Source organism: Lissotriton helveticus, chromosome 11 (assembly GCF_964261635.1).
Source record: "Lissotriton helveticus chromosome 11, aLisHel1.1, whole genome shotgun sequence".
In the NCBI taxonomy this organism is placed as follows: domain Eukaryota; kingdom Metazoa; phylum Chordata; class Amphibia; order Caudata; family Salamandridae; genus Lissotriton; species Lissotriton helveticus.
This window is the reverse complement of record NC_136072.1, coordinates 1,060,529,092-1,060,552,333: the sequence shown is the minus strand read 5'-3', so window position 1 is coordinate 1,060,552,333 and position 23,242 is coordinate 1,060,529,092. Positions and strand designations below refer to the sequence as shown.

General features: G+C 47.4%; 1 protein-coding gene across 2 annotated transcripts in view; it reads left to right on the top strand.

The window, feature by feature from the left end:
- Positions 1 to 7,708: 7,708 nt before the first annotated feature.
- The window catches only part of ABCB9 (ATP binding cassette subfamily B member 9), a 141,922-nt gene continuing 126,388 nt past the window's right edge, over positions 7,709 to 23,242 (top strand). Inside the window, exons 1-2 of one of the 2 annotated variants that reach the window (XM_078667579.1) lie at positions 7,709 to 8,636; positions 9,332 to 9,435. In XM_078667579.1, coding sequence (XP_078523705.1) covers positions 9,428 to 9,435 — 8 coding nt within the window. In that variant the 5' untranslated portion in view covers positions 7,709 to 8,636; positions 9,332 to 9,427. The remainder of the gene's footprint in view (positions 8,637 to 9,331; positions 9,436 to 23,242) is intronic. The other variant, XM_078667580.1, reaches the window with a different exon arrangement.

Genomic DNA, 23,242 nt, shown 5'->3' with positions numbered 1-23,242 from the left:
CCAAGACTCTTTGAATCTACAGACACTAGAGACAGCGGGAAGTCGTAATATTGAGTCTGTGGAAATCCTCAAAAGTGCATCCATAATAGCTCCTATAATTCATGTTGCGTCAGAAAAAGCCACAGAGAAAGACACTGGTTTGATCTCCACTCCCTCCCAGGAGTTTGACAAGATTGGCCTTCTGCTCTGTTCTTTAAGAAGTGACCTGATGGAGAAGTTCGAAACTTCTGAGACAAATCAGAAAAGACTACACGACAGGTTCGATCTATTGGAAACCAGATTAGAAGGAATAGAAGCGCGAACAGTTACCTTGGAGAAAAAGGTCTCCACGCTTTCAGATTCTACAACAGAAAATAGTGAGGAATTAAATGCCTTAAAGAAACAGAATAAGGCTTTAATGATGGATATGGAAAGACTGGAAACCCATTCGAGAAAGAACAATATCCGCATTTTGAAGATTCCAGAAGGAGAGGAAGTAGGGGATATAAAAGCTTTTGTCTGCAGACTCCTAAGGGAGGGGGTATTGAAAGACCGCCCGGATATAGACCTCGAAGCGGAGGTCCAGAGAGTCCACAGAGACCCTTTTAGAATACACCAAGATCGTAAAGGGCCCAGGAAAATATTGGTCTATTTCCAGACCTACACCGTTAAAGAGCTGATATTGAGTAGATCTCTAGCAAGCGCCTCTCTCCACTATAGGGCCAACTCATATCAGATCAGGTCTGACATAGGAGGCAGAACGGCTCAGAGACAATGGGAACTGGGATCAAGAATGCCGGAGCTAAGATCACTGGGAGCAAAAGTACAGATGAAGTTTCCAGCCCTGCTTAAGGTTATGTGGAATAACAAAACTTTCACCTATAACCAGCCGGAGGAGGTAGATGAACTGCTACAGAAAATGAGGGAGTAGGTAAGGGAGTAGGTTAGTCAAGATCCAATTTAGTGACTCAGAGATTTAGGATAAACATAAAACCTGTACTTTAAACTGTACGATGTATATAAAGGAAAAAAAAAAATACTCGCACACAATAATGGGGCTCGCACATCACACCTGAGGGAGTTAAATAAAAAAAGAAAAAAAAGTATTATTTTTTTCTTCTTTTTCTAAGGGGAGAAGGCAGGTAAGGAGAAGGGAAGAAGGGAAGTATTAAAAATACACTAACTTACACTAATTCACGCTGATGATAGCAGATATAGCTAACGAGGCAAGGGACAAGTAGGTAGACATGGCGCTGTAAGGTGGAGAGCTCCATAGGGGCAGGACAAACGCCCAAGATGAAGGGAGGGTTCCTTGGGGGAGGGAGGGGGGGGGGGGAGGGGGGTGAAGAAAAAAGTCCTCATTTTTGCACAGAAACTCTAAAATTAACATTTACATATATAGACAAATACGGATATATAAGTATTTATATGGACATTCAGACAATACCCTGGAGATTAATCGGGAGAGTAAAATTTGGCCATGGCAGTAAATCCCCATACAAGTAGTAAGATTATTTCCTGGAATCTTAACGGAATAGGAAGTTTCAAGAAACAACAGAGAATATGCGACTTTCTAAAGAATCTCGAAGCCAGCATATACTTACTTCAGGAGACACATCTTGAAGAAAAAGAGTGTAAAAAGGTTTTCGAGAAAAGGCACTGGGTTCAGGACATGCTATGCTCAAGGCAAAAGGGAATATCCAGAGGAGTTGCAATAATCATTAGAGCAAACAAGGGCATTAAAGTACAGAGATGGGATACAGACCAGACCGGGAGGTGGTTGATTGCCGAGCTCTTAATTACTGGCTCACCATACACTTTCGCTGTATTTTACGGCCCGAATGAGGACAATGAAATTTTCTTGGGCAAACTTGAAAGGGCCTTAATCCCGAATAGGGCACCTTTGATTCTTGGGGGGGACTTTAATCTTATTTTAGATATCCAACTGGATCGCACCTCTAGAGCAAAATACATCTTGCCCAAAAAATGCCTCTCTGCTCTTAAAAATATAATGAAAGAACATAACTTGTTGGATGCCTGGAGAACTAAGAACGGCAACCTCAGAGAATATTCCTTTTACAGTAAGAGATACAAGCAATTTTCGAGAATTGACTTATTTTTGATAGATCAGTCTTTGAAAACTGTTTTGGCATCTGTTACTCACATTCCAGTGGGCCTTTCTGATCACTCAGTAGTACAACTTAATATTAATTTCACAAATATCGCTACTGAACGAAGATGGACCCTAGATAGAACTATTCTCTTAGATGACAAAATTGGAGTTAAAATCAAAAATAGCATAAGGGAATTTTTGTTCATTTACTGAGGGCTCAGCACTAGAGCAGTTTGTTTGGGAATCATTTAAGCCTTCCTTAGAGGTTTATTGGGATATCACATGAGGCTAAAAAGAAAAGAGATAAAAGATATAGAAACTAAAGAACTAGATTTTATTAAAAAGAAAGAGCAGGAGCTCCAGTACGCAGCGTTGGAGGAAAGGGAGAAGATTCCAGAATTAGAAAAGGAGCTTCAAAGATTACAGTTGAGTCTTAAAGCTAGAGCCGACAAACAGATCCATGATAGATGGGAGATTAGTAAATTTAAAAACTTTGAATATGGAGAAAGGTGCGGGGCACTTTTAGCGTGGAAGGCCAGAGCAGACAGGACCAGAAACAACATCGAAACCCTAAACCAAAGGTCTTCCGGAGATCCACTAACTGAGGAAGAAGAGATCAGGGAGGAAGCCAGAGGATTTATGGAAGAATTATATCGGGAAAACATCAAGGTTGGAACAGAAGACCTGGAGAAATGGTGGTACCAAAGGACTTTACCCCAATTGAATGAAGAAGATAAAAAGACCTTGTCGAGAGACATAACTGAGGGGGAAATTAGAGTTCAGTTAAAAAAGATGAGTAGGAACAAAGCCCCAGGCCCCGATGGCTTGCCAACGGAGATATATAAAGATAATGAAGAGGTGACTATTTCACACCTATTGTCCCTTTTTAACAATATTTACCATCAAAGAGGAGATATCCCACCCTCCTAGTTTGAGGCAACCATCACTTTAATAGCAAAACCAAATAAGGACCCAAAGAACATAGTCATACAGACCTATATCTCTCTTAAATTCGGACCTTAAAATGTTCTCGGGGATTTTGGCTGAGAGACTATCCAAAGTTATCAGAACTGTCATCCACCCTGATCAAAGGGGATTTTTCCCAGGACGACAATTGAACGAGTTGACTTTTCAGGTCATCGGTGCAATCGATTATGCCGAAGTAAAGGGATTGCCACTTACCATCGTGGCAATAGATGCAGCGAAGGCTTTTGACCAAGTTAACTGGGTGTTTCTGTGGTACACCCTTACAAGGTTCGGCTGTCCACCACTCTTTATTCAGGCTGTCAAAAACTTATACGGGCGTCCACGAGCTAAGGTTTTAATTAACGGGGCCTTGTCAGATTGGTTTGAGATATCAAGAGGGACGAGGCAGGGTTGCCCCCTGTCTCCTCTCCTTTTTGACTTGTATATTGAGCCTTTTGTGATGGCGATACGTTCTGACCCAACAATTCTTCCTTTTAATATGGGTGGGCTGTAGCTAAAGACGGCATTGTACGCTGATGATTTGTTGCTATATACCTCTAACCCTTTAGAGGCCATCCCGAAACTATTTAATCTAGCAGAGGAATTTGGAGCAGTCTCAGGTTATGGTATCAACAAATAAAACAGATGTAATGAGTTGGAATAGTCCCGTTCCTATACCAGATACAAAAACAAAGATCAGGTAGCTGGGTATACACATCACTCAGAAACTACAAGAGACACCCAAAGTATCCTGGCAGATCGTGGTAAAAGAGATAACCAAACTTCTCCAAAGATGGTCCAACCTTCCTCTCAGTATCTATGGAAGAGTTAATTTAATTAAAATGGTAGTATTACCCAAAGTGACTTTCCTATTCAATAGCATTCCACTAACATTTTGTAATAAAGATATTTCAAATCTTCAGGGAAAAATTGGCTCATTTATCTGGGCATCTAAGTCACCAAGAATAGCATGGAAGAAGCTGAGGAGGGGGTTAAAAAGAGGAGGATTAGCTCTTCCAGGCTTGTTATTTTACTGTTATGCATTTCAGTTGAAAAATTTTAGACTCCTGGCTAACAAGTTAGACTCATCATCACATGGTCGTTTGTTTCAAGCTTTGTTATCCGACCTTCCTAAGGGTCTTGAATTCTTTTTGTTTAAATTTGGCGCCCAAAAATTTTATAAAAAAGTCCGCCTTAAAATTTTATTAACAGCCTTAAAATTATGGCAAGCAGCCTGCAAAATTTGGAAAATCTCCTACTATAACTTTTTGGCACCAATTTGGGACTCCCCCGGAACACCTGAATGCTTACTAGATCGACTCTCCCTCCCCCTGAGAGAGGCTGGCTTAAAACGATGGGGAGATGTCCAGGTAAATCAAGAACTATTAGATTGGACATCTATATCTAGTTTGACGGGAGGGTCCCTAACGAGGTTTAAATATTATCAAATATCATCATGGTGGGGAAGCCAAAATTGGGTGTCAGAAACAGCGGGCTGCGAATTTTCAGATCTAGCTAACAGACAAGAAGGGTGAAAGGGTGAGGTTTCAGCATGGTATAACATACTAATTGGGGCAAAGGATAGGCAGGAGGAAGAGATTTCGAAACTTTGGGGGGATACAATAGGAGATAACCCGGAGAAACAATCGGAGGTCTGGTTAGACTCATTTGCAACATCTCCAAAAATAGTGAAACCTGCCAACCTCAGAAGAAATCACCTCTACACGGCACATAGGGTCTATTGGACTCCCTCCAAGATCTCAAAAATAGCGGGAATACCACACCTCTGTCCCAGATGTAAAAATACAGAGGCAGACGATGTACATATTTTTGCAGACTGCATAAAGATTAAGAACTATTGGTCATCGGTCTGCACCTTTTTAGAGGAGGTATTGTCCAGATCAGTCACGTGTAACCTTAGACTGATCTTTATGGGTTTGACAGAGGAATATGATATTAGAGACAGTATCACCCAGTTTATATTCTATGTGATTATTATTGCCAGGAGGGAGATATGTAGAGAATGGAAATCCCCAATCCCCCCTAGGTTTGCAGATTGCCTAAAAAATATTATGACTATTAGCAAAAGAGACCTTTTGTGTGGAGGAGAGGAGGCGGCAAAGATCTGGGCTCCACTGATAAGATGGTGGGACAGCTAGACAACAAACGTCCAATGATTATGCCAGGGGTTTGCGGTCCGGTCCTCCCCAAGACAAGACAAGGTATAGAGACATTGATCAGGGGAGTTGGACTGGTAGAGAACCTACCTCTGGGAGACCTCTTGAATGCTAAACGCAATAATAGAGTATTCCAGGGCGCACAGTTAGGTATTGTGTTGGCAGAATTGAGAGTTTCCATCTAGAGTCATCCCATCTGGTGGCAAATATGAGGACAAAAAAAAAATAATAAAAATAAATGTATTTTCTAGTAAATAGTTGGGTACGGGTGATTTTAGTCGGGTATGGTGAGGTGTCTGTTGGACTTCAACAGGATATTTTACATATCCACAGACAAACGCACACTGTCTCTCCCTCTCTGTTTTTTTAAAGTTAATTTTTTTTTGGTTATTTCACAAGATATTGTGTTTTCGCTCACTTAGTAGCCCTACCAATCTGCACTCCTCTCCCCTTCCCCTTAATGTATTAACTGGATATGCCAGCGTGATTGTTGGAAATTTGAAGCTCAACCTCCTCCCGCACCCACGTCTTACTGACCAAGGTACGCCCCTGCATAGTGCAAACATTCCAGGTAATGTCTGCCAGTTCTCTCGAAATGAGCAGAACAATGTATGAAATAGGGTTACACAGGGTTTTAAGTGGGATGAAAAAGCTGGAGGGCTCTCAAAGGGTCATGGCGATGTAATTAAGAGAGTTGCAAAAAACACAGTTGATGGACAGAATGTAGAACAATGTCATACATTCACCCCAGTACAAGGATCTGGGCCTAAATCCATCGTTTTTTTGCACTCCACACCACCCTGGGTTAGACACTGGCTATATGCAAATCAGCTCTGACCCTGTGCCTCATGGGAACAGTCCAGTCCGAACTACCAAGCCATGTCTTTCCCAGACCGGAATCAAGCATCCAAGGACCGGTTTCTAGCTATCAGCCTTCATTCAGCCTGGATAGCTTGACTCCAGTGGTGTGGAGAGCCTGGGACTGTGGAGCCTGTGGAGTGGAAAAACGATGGATTTGGGCCCAGATCTTTGGACTGGGGTGAATGTGTGACATTGATCCACATTCTGTCCATCACTGTTGTGTTTGCAATTACCGCTCTAAGTGTACTGGGGATGCTCAGACGTGAGTCCCAGGCACTCCACACCACTGGAATCAAGCTAGCCGGGCTGATGAGAGGTGTTACCTCGAAACCGGTCCGGTCCTCGGATGCTTGTTTCCGTTCTGGGAAGGACATGGCTTTTGTAGTTCGGACTGGACTGTTCCCATGGGGCACAGGGTCAGCGCTGATTTGCATATCGCCATTGTCTAACCCAGGGTGGTGTGGAGTGGAAAAACGATGGATTTGGGCCCAGATCTTTGGACTGGGGTGAATGTGTGACATTGATCCACATTCTGTCCATCACTGTTGTGTTTGCAATTACCGCTCTAAGTGTACTGGGGATGCTCAGACGTGAGTCCCAGGCACTCCACACCACTGGAATCAAGCTAGCCGGGCTGATGAGAGGTGTTACCTCGAAACCGGGCCGGTCCTCGGATGCTTGTTTCCGTTCTGGGAAGGACATGGCTTTTGTAGTTCGGACTGGACTGTTCCCATGGGGCACAGGGTCAACGCTGATTTGCATATCGCCATTGTCTAACCCAGGGTGGTGTGGAGTGGAAAAACGATGGATTTGGGCCCAGATCTTTGGACTGGGGTGAATGTGTGACATTGATCCACATTCTGTCCATCACTGTTGTGTTTGCAATTACCGCTCTAAGTGTACTGGGGATGCTCAGACGTGAGTCCCAGGCACTCCACACCACTGGAATCAAGCTAGCCGGGCTGATGAGAGGTGTTACCTCGAAACCGGGCCGGTCCTCGGATGCTTGTTTCCGTTCTGGGAAGGACATGGCTTTTGTAGTTCGGACTGGACTGTTCCCATGGGGCACAGGGTCAGCGCTGATTTGCATATCGCCATTGTCTAACCCAGGGTGGTGTGGAGTGGAAAAACGATGGATTTGGGCCCAGATCTTTGGACTGGGGTGAATGTGTGACATTGATCCACATTCTGTCCATCACTGTTGTGTTTGTAATTAAGAGTGGCTTAAAAACAAGCAAGCTAAAATTCTGTGCTTAGCATAGTGTGCCACCTGACTGGTCTTTTGCTGCTTCTGTCATTGCATCCAGATATATAGTACAACATGTAACATTACACCTTCAACAATACAGGACTATTGGCTTTTGGCTTTGTCAGTGGTTGTTAGTTGCATAAAATAAATACGCAGCAACCATGGCTTCGTTGTATATAATATTGAAACCGCTTCCGTTTTGAAATGTTGAGACTTAAAGAACTATAACGAGTGTCTTTGAAGTTGCATCACAAATGTTGAGACTGAAAGAACTATAACGAGTGTCTGAGGTTGCATCAGAGGAAGTGAAAGGGTGGTACGGCTGCAGAGTTAAGATCGAAGGGTAACAGGAAGTAAGTGTGCAGATGCGCAGCATCGTGGTGCGGAACTGCAAATGTTAAGCATGTAAATTCATGCTTTTGCTTAGCACCGTCGTTTATTTTGATTACAATTTATATAATTGAATCCAAGTTACCTTTTTCTCATATTTATCTAAAAATGACAGTAAATGCATTTGGCAATCAATACTATAAACCATTGTCCCTACATACATGGCTATATAAAATAAGTTTATAGTGTGTGACAACTTCTGACAGGATTTTATATTGAAAAAAATAAATGTGATATGATGCATAAACATCGACGTAGAGGGTGCTCGATCAGTGCTGCTTGTAAAACACATACAGTTTTACAATCCATGCGTATAGTGTTCTTGGAGACGGGTACACTTCATATGGCGTAAGGTCATGACTCATTGTTCTAAGGTCGGCGTTCACCGTCAGAAACGTGTCTCCACCTGCACATATCAGGTGCCGCCGGTGTGAGGTCAACCTTTAGTGTACTCCCAAGCGCAGGTGCCTTTGTGGGTTTTAAACAAAGCACTCGCGCTCCCACGCCACCGGAAGCCCAGCCCTACGCCTTCAAAACATACAGTGTACTTTGCACGCAGCTGCCTGGCGCCTGACTTTGTCCCAAATCTCCCCAAGGCACACGGCCTTTCGTGATCGGGCTTTCTGCCAGTGCAGATATGTTATATATCCGGTGATAGTCTGCATCATGGCTGCCGCAGCCTTGTTGTAAATTCGACATTTTTTTGCTTTTCTGGATGCTCAATGTTTGCCTGCTGGAGCCGTGCACGAGGAGAATGCATGGGATGACGGCAGTATCTCCCGTGTTGACCCCGGTGGGCGGACCTAGGCTCTCAGACTCATCCTGACTCCCTGCACTGCCTTGGAAGATGAGATGTGCTTGGATCTGGAAGATCTGATCTGAACTGGAGAACTCTTCAAAGGTAGGACCGGCTCCTTCTTTTATACATATACTAAACTCTGCACATCCAGAACCCTTACACTGTCCTCCCCATGGTGAGCAAACTAGATCGATATGTGGGTAAATGACCTAGTCCTATGCTACGAATGTGTAGGACACCTGCAAGTGGGGCAGGCTCAGCCTTTCATCCTACAGAGACTGATCAAATGAGAATCATTGAGCAGTAGTAGCTCTTTTTAAAACCCTAGAACTATGACAGCAGATGGTCTCAATTTTAAAAATATATTTATATTAGGATCCCTGCATGTTTTCTTATCAAAATTATCTCAGGTTGTACATAAAATGAATATTATTTCTTTTTGTTTCATAAAATGGCGTTTCAAAAAAGCTGAGAGAAAGATAAAATTGCTTCTCTATGCATACATCCCTGATGTATAGTGTGTTTGCCACTGCGCCGCTTGCATACCATTTATACATTGATAACTTGGCCCAATAGACTAACCCACTTTCTACTAATATATATACATTAGTATACACTATCAACATTGTATTGCAGATTGTTTCTTAATTTTCCTTTAAATATTTTGTTCGGATTAATGTATTCACGGATGCATCGCATAAAATGTGTGTTCTGCAAGTCCTGTGGGTTGCTTGTAAAAGCTACAACCACATGCAGGTTTCCAGAGTAACTTTATATTCAGATATATTATTTATCAGGTGTCACAAAATACTGCTGGGATACTAACACTGTGGTAGAGAACTGAGGGAACCGACCACACAGAGAAAGGCAGCGTTCATGCAGGGATTCAGTGGATGCAAAGGTATGTACAGATGCAGGGGCTACAAGGGTATGCACTGTCTTCATATGTACACAGAGTGAATGTTAAGTCTGTGTATGGGGACGCAGCAGGCAGGGCCCAGCTCTCAGGGACACGGGTATAATACAACAAGGACACCGGGTAACAATGTGTGCGGGATGGGATGGAATGTGCCTCGCAGTGCGTGTGATGTGGGGATGCCCCTCTAGTACGGGCCAGGTGGCTCCTCACATTTCCACACTTTGTATTGTATGCAGTTCTCTCTGGGTCATTGTCTCCAACACTTCCTGGGGGTATGGTAGCACAGATAGTCCATTTAGTGTTTGACCGGCAATCAGTCGTGTTTGCAGGTGCTACCTCTGGCTTGGGCATGACACCACCTCTGGTCTCGTGGCACTTACATGTTGGCCCACTAGGCTGGCTCAAGAGATCTTCTCGTTCGTCCCCTCCTGGTGAGGTCTGGGTCACTGGTGGTGCCAGAAGTATGCGCGTTGGCCATTCCCACTCATCTCCTTCCTTGTGTCTTCGCCTTGCAGGACAGGGCTTTTTGGTGGACTTAGCTTTTGCTTTAGGTTTTCTCGCTCTATTGGTTTCCCGTTATTCCACTCTGGGATATTTTTGAACCATGAGATGTCTGGGGTACCACCTCTGTGCCCCTTTTGGTTGGTACAGTGTCCTGTTTTCCTGCTACCAAACCACAGAACCCATTTTCACAGGGGCTGCAGAATTTCCATACAACATCATCTGTCCTTAACCATGATCAGTCACGTTCCCACATCATCACATGGATGAGTCTTAGTCGCTTGCAAGCTTTGTTGTTTTTCTTTCTGCATTGCTGACTGGCCTTGATGACTAAGCTTGTTGAGTGCCATACAAAAGGTTGATGGAAGGGTGTCCATCAGAGATGCCGAACAAAAGGGTGACCAGGTTACACTGATTGACGCAATAAGCGATGTTTGGATACACTGGCAGGAAGCAGTGAAGGGCACACTCAGGGTCCTACCCTTGCTTGACGCTTATCCACAAGGCCTTGTTAAGCATACGCATAAAACGCTCAACAGCCTTGTTAGCCTAAAGGCCACCTGAGCATGTTCTTGAGATGATGAACGTTAGTTGGTGTATATAGTTTGGTCTCACATACTCAAAGGCTGTGGTAGTTATTAGCTCAACCACAGGGAACTGGGTGGGAGCATCTAGAGAGACCAATGACAGCCTTTGATCCAGAAAACTGCCAATGTCAGCACTTATCTTGGTCCAGGTTGGTGTGCAGAAGTTCTCTGTGATGACCGGAGCCGGTTGTGCGGTGTTGCTATTTAGTTGAGAAGCTTGGTATTCCCTAATGGTTTTCTCAATGACACAGTCCATTCTGGGAACCCACAGGTTCTCCTGCAGTTCGACCTTATGTTGTTAATCTCCATGGCCGTCAATTGTGCCGCCTGGAGGACTAGCTTTTTTATGCTCCTCTGTATTATCCACTGGCTTGGGGTGGTGTCGTTGTTGCCTTTTGCTGGTGTTTTGCTAGAAAATTACATCAGTTTTCAGCTCCTAGTTGGTAGCTACCTGAAAAGTGGTATTGTAGCTGTACCAACAACTTCTAAGTCTTCGATGGCGGGTATTGTGAGGTTCCTTTAAACAGATTGATCAGTGGCTTGTCATGCATGACCATCTTGCAGCACCTACCATAAAGATATAGGTAAAAAATGGGTACACCTCTTAAAAGCCAAGGCCTCCTTCTCAATTTGGGCATAGCGAGTTTCAACGTCTCTTAATAACCAGCTTGCAAAAGCTACCCAGGTTCATTTGTTCCATTTTTGCTCTTGTACTACCCTTTGGGCTTGCATCAGTTGTGAGTTCTCTTTTGTTGTAGGGGTTGAAGTACACCATTGTGGTTTATTGTAGTAGAGCTTCCTTCATTTTCCTGAAATTTTCCTCGTAGACACTCACCCTCCCCCCCTCACATTTTCACAGAGCTTGGGATTTTGTGAGAACTCTGAGGTCACTAGATTTGGGATACATTGGTTGCAATAGTTTGCCATTCCTAGGAAGCTCCCTACTTCAGACACAATGGTCGGAACAAAACGAAGTTGGTTTGTTCTAAATGTTCTCATACTTTTTGTGGTCAGTTCTTGCTCCTTCTTTTGAGAAGACATAGCTGAAGAACTAGACCCTGTGTTAGAAGAATTTACATTTTTCTAAATGTAGCGTGAAGCCATGGTCAGAGAGTCTTTTTACGATTCCCCTTAGATGACAATCGTGTTCCTTGATTGTTTCTGAGCAGATTATGTCTTCACTTATATTAAGCATACCTCTAGCCCTTGTAGCATTTCTCTTGCCTCATTCTGAAAAATTTCAGCATGAAAACAAATTCTGGAATTAAGTCTTGTGACCTCCTATGCTCCAGGTGAGTTGAAAAAGCTGTGATGTGTCCGCTCACCTGGTCCAGGAGTAGCTAGAGATAACCAGCGTTGAGGTCTGCTTTGGAGAACCACTGACCTCCGCTGAGGACTGCCGTTATCTCATCCATGGGGGGCATAATGTGCCTTTCTCTTTGAATGGCTAGGTGGGGGAGACACATGTCGATTTACTCCACCAGGTTGCTTGGGTTGTGATGTGAGCGATACAGGAGATGCCCATGAGGTTGGTCCTGTCACTTTCTTAATGATGTCCATCACATCTATCTGCTCCATGTCTTTTTCAATGTGTGGCCGTAACTGGAATGGCACTGACCGCTGCCAGAGGGTGACAGGCAGTAATGTTTTGTTGATATGCAGCTTGACTGTATAGGCCTAGAGACAGCAGAGGCCTCTAAATAAATGTTAGAATTCTTTGAGGATGTTCCCAACCTTGCAGTCGTATATTTGCCATTCAAAGACTAATCCTCAGTATTCAGCTATGTAGCCGCTAAGCAGTTTTGGTTCTTTTTGGTTGAATATGCAAAAACTTTTCTCAATTGTTTTTATTCTCATTTGTACACCAGCCTTTTAAACATTTCTCCCAAGCGCAATGGGTCTTGAGCTAATAGGCGTAGATTCTTGTCGCGGAGAGCTCAGCTTGGGGTGACTTATCAAGGCTTGAAACTGACTTTCGTCCATGACATTCACTGATGCCTTTGTATCTATTGGTGCAGTCATCTGTGTTTCAATCACCTCAACTTAGCACACGGGTTTAAGTCTTCTCTGCTTTGCCTCTTCTCCATCATGGGATATTAGGAACACCTCCTCCTCCTCCTCGTTGGGCTCAGTCCCGAACCTGGTGTCCGGGCTTGCTCTCACCTTCTGGTCAGCATTGGTCATTATATTGTGGCTTTAGTAGAGTGTTTGTATGCCTGGAAGGTCTTTGTTCTCTTCCTTCCTCTTGACGCACACATGCAAGGTGATTCATTCGGCCACATCTGGAGCAAGTCTTTCCTTGTGCTGGGCGTCGTGAGGCTGGGTATGACTCCAACTCACATTTTCCACGTGTTTGTGGGTGCCCGTATAGTGGTGTATGTGTATGTATCAATCAATCAATCAATCATACCATTTGTATCGCACTACTCATCCGGGAGGGTCTCAAGGCGCTTGGGGAAGGGGTATGCTACTGCTCGAACAGCCAGGTCTTGAGTTGTCTCCTGAAGGCGAGATGGTCCTGGGTCAGCCGAAGGTGGATGGGGAGGGAGTTCCATGTCTTGGCCGCCAGGTAAGAGAAGGATCTTCCTCCGGCGGTGGCTCTTCGGATGCGTGGTACGGCTGCGAGGGCGAGGCTGGTGGACCGTAGCTGGCGGGTGGGCGTGTAGAAGGCCATGCGGTCATTGAGGTACTTGGGGCCCAGGTCGTGGAGAGACTTGTGTGCGTGGGTGAGGAGCCGGAACGTGATCCTCTTGTCGACGGGGAGCCAGTGCAGGTTCCTCAGGTGGCTGGAGATGTGGCTGCGTCGGGGGACATCCAGGATGAGTCGGGCGGAGGCGTTTTGGATGCGCTGGAGTCTTTTCTGTAGCTTGGCTGTGGTTCCGGCGTAGAGGGCGTTTTCGTAGTCCAGTCGGCTGGTGACGAGTGCCTGGGTGACTGTCTTCCTGGTCTCGGTCGGGATCCAGCGGAAGATCTTGCGAAGCATACACAGGGTGTTGAAGCACGATGAGGAGACGGCGTTGACTTATCTGGTCATCGAGAGGGAAGAGTCCAGGATGAAGCCCAGGTTGGGTGCGTGGTCGGTTGGCTTGGGTGCGGTGCCCAGGGCTGGGGGCCACCAGGAGTCGTCCTAGGCGGAGGGCAAAGATCCCAGGATGAGGACTTCCGTCTTGTCCGAGTTCAGTTTGAGGCGGCTGTCCTTCATCCACTCGGCAACGTCTTTCATCCCTTTGTGTAGGCAGGTTCTGGCGGTGTCGGGGTCTCTAGTGAGGGAGAGGATCAGCTGGGTGTCGTCGGCGTAGGAGATGATGTTGAGGTTGTGCTGGCGTGCGATGGCTGCAAGAGGTCTCATGTAGACGTTGAACAGGGTGGGGCTGAGTGAAGATCCTTGCGGGACGCCGCAGATGACTTCGGTGGCCTCGGAGCAAAACGGGGGGAGGCGGACTCTTTGTGTTCTTCCGGCGAGGAACGAGATGATCCACTCCAGTGCCTTCTCTTGGATGCCGATCTTGCTGAGGCGCTGGACTAGGGTGCGGTGGCAGACAGTGTAGAAAGCAGCGGAGAGGTCCAGGAGGATGAGGGCCACTGTTTCCCCCTTGTCGAGCAGGGTCCGGATGTCGTCGGTGGCTGCGATGAGGGCGGTCTCGGTGCTGTGGTTGGCTCTGAAGCCGGACTGCGAGGGGTCGAGGGATCCGTTCGTCTCGAGGAAGGCGGCCAGCTGTCTGTTGACGATCTTCTCGATGACTTTAGCAGGAAAAGGGAGGAGCGAGATGGGGCGGAAGTTTTTGAGGTCGGTGGGGTCCGCTGTTGATTTATTCAGGAGGGCGCTGAGCTCGGCATCCTTCCAGCTCTCCGGGAAGGTGGCGGTGTTGAAGGAGGTGTTGATGATGTTCCGGAGATGGGGTGCGATGGTGGAGTCGGCCTTGTTGAAGACGTGTTTTGGGCAGGGGTCGGTCGGTGATCCGGAGTGGATGGTGTTCATCGTGCGGGCTGTGTCTTCGGTGGTCACCGTGGTCCAGGTGCGGAGGGTGGCGCTGGGGTGTGTTGGTTCTGTGGTTGGGTGCGTGGATGGTGCGCCGAAGCTGTTGTGGATGTCGGCGATCTTGCGGTGGAAGAACGAGGCTGGGGAGTCGCAGAGGTCTTGTGACGGAGTGATGTCGTTGTTGCCGGTGCTGGGGTTGGAGAACTCCTTGACGATGCTGAAGAGTTCCTTGCTGTCGTGGGTGTTGTTGTCCAGTCGTTCCTTCAGGGATTTCTTCTTGGTGGTGCGGATAAGCTGGTGGTGCTTGCGGGTAGCGTGTTTGAGGGCGGTCATGTTGTCGGTGGTCCGGTCGAGGAGCCAGGCTTTCTCGAGGGTGCGGAAGGTCTTCTTGGAGTCCTTGAGTTCGTCGGTGAACCAGGATGCCTTCTTGCTTCTGGGTCTGCTGGGAGGGTTCTTCAGTGGTGCGAGGTCGTCCGCGCAGGCGGTCAGCCACTGTGTGAAGTCCCGGGCTGCTTCGTTGGGGTCCGTTGTGCTGGCGGGTGGGTTCTGGCTGAGAGAGGTGGTGAGCTGCTCGCAGGTGATCTTACTCCAGCTTCTGTGGGGAATCTGAAGCGGGTGGTGGTGGGTCATGGTTCTTCTGAAGCTGAAGTGGACGCAGCTGTGGTCGGTCCAGTGGAGTCCGGTGGAGTGGCTGAAGGTGATGTGCTTGCTGGATGAGAAGACGGGATCAAGCGTGTGGCCGGCGTACTGGGTGGGGGTGTTGACCAGTTGCTTGAGTCCGAGTTTGGCGAGGTTGTCCAGCAGGGCGACGGTGTTGCGGACCTTGTTGTTCTCCAGGTGAAAGTTGAGGTCTCCGAGGAGGATGTAGTCAGCGGAGGGGAGGGCGTGCGGGCTGATGAAGTCTGTGATGTCTTTGCTGAATTGTGTGCGTGGTCCCGGGGGTCTGTAGACGAGGGTGCCTCTGAGGGTCGTCTTTGGGTCGGTGTGAATCTGGAAGTGGAGATGTTCGGCTGCGGCGAAGGTGTCGTTGGAGTCGGTCGTGATGCGGATGGTGTTTCTGTCGACGATGGCGATGCCTCCTCCGGTCTGGTTGACGCGGTCCCGTCTGATGATCTTGTACCCGTCCGGGATGGCGATGGCGATGTCGGGTGCAGAGGGGCGTTCATCCAGGTTTCGGTGAGGAAGGCGACGTCCGGTGATGTAGCGTCGAGGAGGTTCCACGGCGTGTCTGTGGACGGAGCGGGTGTTGATCAGGATGCACTTGAGGTGGTTGCTGCTGGTGCTTGGCTTGGCGGGTGTGGTGCAGGTCCGGAGGCAGGTGAATTTGCAGGTGAGGCAGGTGAAGGGTCCGTGGGTGCGTCTCGGGGTGGCTCGGCAGCAGGCGTGGTTCCGGCCGGCATTGAGTGCGTTGAGAGTTGCGGCATCGTAGGTCCGTCGTGTGGGCCGGCGTCGTCGGGGGCCAGGGGTCCTGGCACTGGGCTCGGTCCAGGCGCTCACGGGCGCAGACGGGCTTACCTTTGGGCACCTCCGGCGCTCCGTCGGTGCTCCCGCTGCGCGATCGCTCAGGGGGCGTCATAAGTAAGGAGCCGGGAGGAGGAGCAGCTGGGTGGCGGGAGCGGGGCGGCAAATGGGATCACGGGGGGGGGGCGGGGGCGCAGGGAGGCAGCGGCGGGAAATTCTGCGGCGATCAGCGGGGCCGGTGGGAAGGAGCAGCGGAGAGCGAGGTCAGGAGGGGGCAGGCAGGCAGGAGCGGCAGCAGAGTGTGGAGCGACCAAGCTCTGTGGAGGGCTGAGCGGTCACCGTCCGGCAATGGATTTAGGAGTCATGAGTACGTGCAGAGACCATGTGCAAATATACAAGGCTGCAAATGCATGGAACACAGCCCCTGCGTTGGTACAATGAGCACAAGTGTATTCACAGTCCGTGAGCAAGTAAAGGTATTGCACAGTGCATGTATTCGTAGTGATTACAGAATATGCAGAATCCATACAGAGGAATAGTGGATGCGACTTTATGCACTGTTTATGCAGGGGTAATGGTGGTTGGGCGTGTGTGCACAGTTCATGCACCGACACAGAAGCAGCCAGCCTATGAACTGTGCCAATACCTAGAGAGGAAGTGAAATAATATACATAGTTGACCCATAGAAGCAGATTTACAGTCCTTACCGTCATAGAGGATTGTAACGAAATGCACAGCACAGGTATGAATGCAGAGGGGAGAGAGACTGTACAATTCAAGAACAGAAACAGGGCCTACAATTGTATGCAGGGCACAGACAATCTAGTCAGAGAACCAAGGATGAAAGTATATGTAAAGTCCTAAAAGATCTGTAGAATCTGAATTTGTTTATAAACTGGGCGTGGTCACAGAGTGTGGGAGTGTACACAGTCCATGCTCCTGCGTCACCATTCCACACTAGGAAGATGAACTTCAAGCGTATGCATATTGCAGTAAAATGTACAGAGGGTAGGAGGTTATGAGAGGTTGTAGCACAAACACAGATGATTCCAGTTTTTGCATAGTCCAGGCACAGTTTCAGTGGATACAGATTCATGTCTAGTCAGTGCAGAGAGAGAGAGGTGATGGAAGAAAGAGGCACGAGGTGGAGTCAAGACTAAGCATCTGTGATATTTGGCAGCACCAGTGGTGGAGGTCAAGAAAAGCTCTGGGCCCCTGCACTTATTCATATATATTGTTTAAAACTTAAGCATTAGTGTTGTGTCATGAAGGCCCATGGTATATATTGCACAGCAACTAAGTGGTCCCTTACTACTCCTACTTCTCCAATTGCAGCTCGGACGAGCTGTCATGGATTACGCCAGGAGATGTTGTGGGTTTGGAGCTTTGGAAACAATTAGATCATAGCTTAATTGGAAAGGGAAGGGCAGTACACGGAAAAACAGAGGACCCCAGAACCTTTGGGCCTGAGATGTGACCCCTAATAATGTTCAAGCACTTGTGGAGTAAGGTGTGATATTGCGTTTATTGTAAGATTCTAAAGGACATGTTCGACTCTAAAGGAATTACAAAGGCATTGACAGACTTTGGGTGCAATAAGTTTACTCTATTGCCCTGCTCGAGTCAGTGGTGCCTTGGTACCAGACTTGGTGGTAAAATGTAACGTGTAAATGTAATTGCATTTATATAGTGCTTACTACCCCTTACGAGGTGTCGGAGCACTTTCCTGCAAGTAGCACACTACTCCGAAACCCCAAAAGGATTAGTGGTGAATGAAATTAATTTGAGCTGTAAACTGACAAAGATAAAGATATATATTGGATGAATGTATGTTTGGATAGATACATATATGGATAGATGAACGAATAGGAAGAAGGGGGACACAGATGGAGTGGCAGACTGTTAAAAGACAGAAAGAGAAGTAAAACGACAGGTATATACAAACCGACAGAAGAAAGCTACATAGATAATTAGATCGATGGATGGAGAGTTGACGGATCGATTGTAAAACGGGAAGGTTATTACACAGTGGAAGAGATTACTAGATGTTCCTCTGCGCCAATATTACGCACACATTATTTTCACACCCCTCCTATACCTGGCAGCAACTGCACCCTTGCATCTGTTAAACAATGCCATCCCTCAATTGATAAAGCAGCCAATGTCGGGTGTACACTTCCATAAAAAAAATTCTGGGACTGTAACCACCTGTGCTTCCAGAGCAAAACAAACAAGTTATAATCCTTGCAAAGATGGCGCCTTCTAAATATATTGGCAGGACCACTTGAACGGTGCCCCACAGTAGTAACCAGGGTATCTACCAAGGTATAGTTGCTTCGTGCACAATATGTCTTTCCTGTGTTCAAGAGGGTGTCTGATTTACCAAGAACCTCTGGACTCCAGTGTTTGTAACTGGGTGTTCGCAGATAACGTTATGGGGGCTAGCCGACACTAATACTACTTCCAATGCAATTCGAAATGTCAGAAGGTTTTGAGAAAAAGACTGGAACCTCACTGAAAGCACCCAATGGTAGACTTTAGGATTGTGTATCTCCGAATGACCATTCTCATTCGGTATTCTTGCTGATGTGATGCACCCACAGAACATGGGACACCGAGAATACCACGAGGAGGCAGATAGGGAGGTTAGGCACATGGGCAAGTATGCCACCGCCAGAGTCTACGGCGAAGGGGAACGACCAAGTTCGGTTCTGGCCAATCTTATGAAAGGCGCAAAGCAACGACAGTGCATAACAGTTGTGAACTCTCCCGCAGGGGAACCGCTAAGGTACGAGAGAGACATAGCTCAAGTCTTTATGGACTACTACTCTGACCTGTACTCTTCCAAGTACGGCGACCTGGAAGACGAAATTGAAGACTACTTAGGCCACATTGATATCCCCACATTGTCCAACTCGGACAGGGAATTCCTCATGCATCCCATAGAAAAGGACGAGATCCTTGACGCCCTGGCCAGTATGAGATCTAGCAGCGCCCCAGGGACAGACGGTCTCACAGCAGGCTTCTATAAAGCCTTCAAGACTCAGCTGATCCCCCACCTATCGGCTCTCTTTGACGACATATGCGTGGAGGGCAGTATGCCACGATCTATGAGGGAGGCACTCCTGGTCGTGATACTGAAGCCGGGAAAGCCCCATGATGAATGCAGTTCATATAGACCTCTATCGCTCCTAAACACTGACACCAAACTGTTCGCCAAGGTATTGGCCACCCGCCTAGCGATCCTAGCTGATAGACTGGTAGCCCTGGAGCAGGCAGGATTTATTCCTGGCAGGAACCTAGTCTATAATATCCGCACGGTCCTGGGCACTATACAGCATGTTCGACAAGACAGGCAGGCTTTGGCAGTATTTCTCGATATGGAGAAAGCCTTTGATTCGGTGGAATGGCCTTTCATGCGCAAGGTACTGCAGCGTATGGGCCTAGGGCAGCCGTTCCTGAAAATGTTGGGGTCACTGTACCACGATCAGCGAGCCCGACTTCGCATGGGAGACCTGGTCATGGACTCCTTTCCCATCTGTAGAGGGACACGGCAGGGGTGCCCTCTCTCGCCTTTACTATACGCCCTTGTCGCTGAACCACTGGTGTGTGCCCTGAGAGAGTACCACGGCAATGAAGGCGTAGGCTTCCCGGGCTACAAGATCATTGTGTCGATGTACGCAGACGACACCCTACTGTATGTGCGAGATCCGGATAATAACCTAACATCGGTGCTCCAGGAGGTGGTCCGATTCGGGGCGTTCTCTGGCTTGAGAGTAAACTGGACTAAATCGCTGGCTTTCCCACTAACACCGATCACTAAGCCTACACCAATGGAATACCCACTTCAGTGGACCACAGACACGGTCCGGTATCTGGGGATCCAGCTGCACACAAATGCGGAAACCCTTTTTAGAGCTAACTATGGCACTGCAGTAAGTAAGCTGGAAGATGATGTAACAGCTTGGAGTAGACTCCCTTTGTCCTTGATGGGGCGTATTTCCATAATGAAGATGGTAGTGCTTCCTCGCTTTTTATTTCTATTCATGACTATCCCAATGGTCCTCCTTAAAACCTTCTTTGCGCAGCTACAACAGCAAATGGTCAAGCTGGCCTGGGCGGGCGGACAGTCGCGGGTCCGATGGACGATACTTACTATGCCGTATTCTATGGGGGGACTCGGTGCCCCGGATTTCGAGGCATACTATCGCGCTGCTCAGGCATCGCACCTACACACTTGGGTACATGGAGACCGGAGAATACCGCATGTTCGCATGGAGACACTCTTCCCTAGCCCCGACTCACTCCCTCACACGATCTTCGATGGTACTGACCGCAGAACAGGCATACTGGACTCTATAACATGGCACAGTATCTTACATGTGCAAAATGGTGCTTTATTGTATTCGCCGGTGATGCCGGTCGACTGGGCCAGATGGCTCCCCCCGCTCAGGGAGAAGGGAGTAGTCTCTGCCTTACAGACACTGCACATAGAGACAGCGGGAGACCTGTTCATTGATGGGGTGGCGAAGACATGGGAGCAAGCCCTGGGAAACAGTGACATGCCCTCGCTGCTGACACGCTTTCAATACTTCAGGGTGCGCCGCGCTCTCGAGGAACAGCTGGGCAGAGACATGGCAGAGCCCCCTGAGGTCCCCAAACTCACATATGTACTTCAAACCGCTACTCCCTGTAAATTACTGTCCACTATATACAAACTGACACAGACGCATAAGTACCAAGCATACACTAAGGCACGCCTAGCATGGCAGACTGACTTGGACATTGCACTGGACGAGGACACGTGGCGATATTGCTGCACTATTACAAAGAAAGTATCGCTTAATGGCAGACACAGACTGGTTCATTTTAAATTCCTGAACAGGGTTTATTATACCCCAGCCAGACTCTGCAGATATGGCTTAAGGGACTCGGCTCGCTGCGAGAGGTGTGGAGCCCAGAATGCTGACTTCCTTCATCTCGCATGGCAATGCCCGGGTGTCTGGGATTTCTGGAGGAGAATATTTGCTGACATTGGTGAACTGACGGAGGTCGTCGTTCCGCCTGACACCCTGATGGCACTATTGGGATACACTAAAAAGCTGCCTAGGGCAATCAGACGCCTGGTAGACATGGGCCTGCTCGTGGCTCGTCGAGTGCTGGCGTGCTGCTGGATGAAAGGCCCATTGCCCACTCCTAAGCGCTGGGCGAATGACATGCTATATTGCTGCACGCAGTCAGAAAATTATAGTGAATTACAACCCCCCACTATTAGACCTAAGAACTTCTGGGGCCTGTACCAAACATACTTGACTAGCAGAGAGGGAACCGAGGGGACAACAGAATGACAATGTACTATGTGCTTGAGAGACGCATAGCGCTGGAGAATAGAGCAAGAGGGCTGAAGTGGCATCGGCACTGAGAAACGGGTGGGGTGTCTTTACACAGACACACTTTTGCATTACTGATGAATCGCCGCCTGCCCTGCAGTGGGTTGTTGGCTAAATGGCTGTGTGTATAATAATTGAAGAGAAGCAATGTTATCCAATCTAGGGGAAGGACAGCAAAGTCAGATGGGGGGCGGGGGGATACAGACTTGTATTGTCATTTTGCTTTGATGTTCATATTGCAAACTTAATAAAGAAATTTAATTTTAAAAAAACATGGGACACCGGCTGGGTATGGTTGCATACACTGGAGCTGAGGTTTATAATCACGATAAAGCCAGGGACCCAAGTCATAGATCAAGTCATTGGTTTAGAATTCAGTCTGGGCATTTTTGGTGAAAGAGGGAAACAATAGCATTCCTGCTGGCCTGAAAACCTGGAGAAAGAAAGCACTTCACAGATTGAAAGGGATTCTAGTGATCATTTTAAGGCTGCAGTCCCTGTTTATGACTGGGGCATGGGTTCAAGCACTTAAAGTTAGCTTGGAAGGTGTTCAGGGAGGACAGGTCAAGGGGGCAGACCAGGTCCAATGGAAGGTGCAGTTTCTAGTTGTTTCTGGGACAACTTCAATTCTAATGTGTTGAGTATGTGCTTGGCTCTCACAAAGTGCTTTATTTGTCCTTCTGGTTGCTGGTGGTGGGCACCATCACTCATTTCGGGACCAAAAATTATCTTTCATCCATAGACTTTGACCCAGAGCAACAGAGAGTGAGAGGTAGATAAAGGAGGAAGAAAGAGCAAGACAAAGACAGGAAATTGGAGACAAACAGAAAAAGTAGGAATGAAAAAGAACACGAAAAAGTGAGATAAAGCAACAGGAAATTTAGGGGGCGGAAGAAAGAATCTTGAGTTGGATTAATAACTAGGTAACCTTGGTGTTGGTCAGCCCAGTCATTCGGCAGCCCATCCAAATGACAGGGTTGACAAATACCTGAGAAAGGTTTGGGCCTTTCAATTGACTGCTTTACAAATTAAGCCCTGGCTTTGAGATCTGGTTCAGGTCTTCTAGGTCGTATATACTTGTGACTCCTGGGCTGCTTTGCTGTCTTGAATTGATCTTTCACGCAGGTGTCAGCCAGCTGGACCCTGCGGGCAGTCTAGTTGTTTATCCTCCAAGCAGAGGCGTCAGCTTCCACCTGCAACTTCAGAGGAGAGTCTTTTCTTAGGCTCAGCCCAAACTTAGGTGGAAGTCATAACCGGGCTTTCTGCCTTTGGTACACCATTCTCCAAGTGAGTATTCCACAGCTTTCTTATAAAGTCCAAAAGGAGTGTAAATGAGTGGTTCCAGTGGTACAGTAACTAGGGGGAAATTATGTTACTGGTGAGAAGTTAGGGCACAATCACAAGGTGCCATCTTAGAGTATTCAATTTCTGACCAACGAGTGATGGAACAGAAAATTCTTTTGAGAATGTACATTGGAGGCTACAGGCCATACATCCTAATTAGGTTCAGGGCATTGCAGTTAGTCAGAACATGGTCTTGTTCCAAACAGGCAACCACATTGATTTCACCCTGGTACTGTTTCAGTACAACTAGTCCTGGTGGAATGTATGTGTGTTCCCTATAACCTCCAAAACTGGTATGACGTTTCCAGACCGAGGCCCCAGGAGCTGCTACATGTAGGGTTTCACGTCCACAGGGGCGAAGGCAATTTGAAGGGCAACCACTATTGTGCGCTAGACTTATCATATTCTCATCAAGGCCACCATTCATTCAGCATATGGACTCCAACACATGTTCAACTCAAGCAAAACCTTACAGCACAGTCAGGGGCAATGGAAAGAACCCCGTTGCTCGGGTCAATAAACACTTA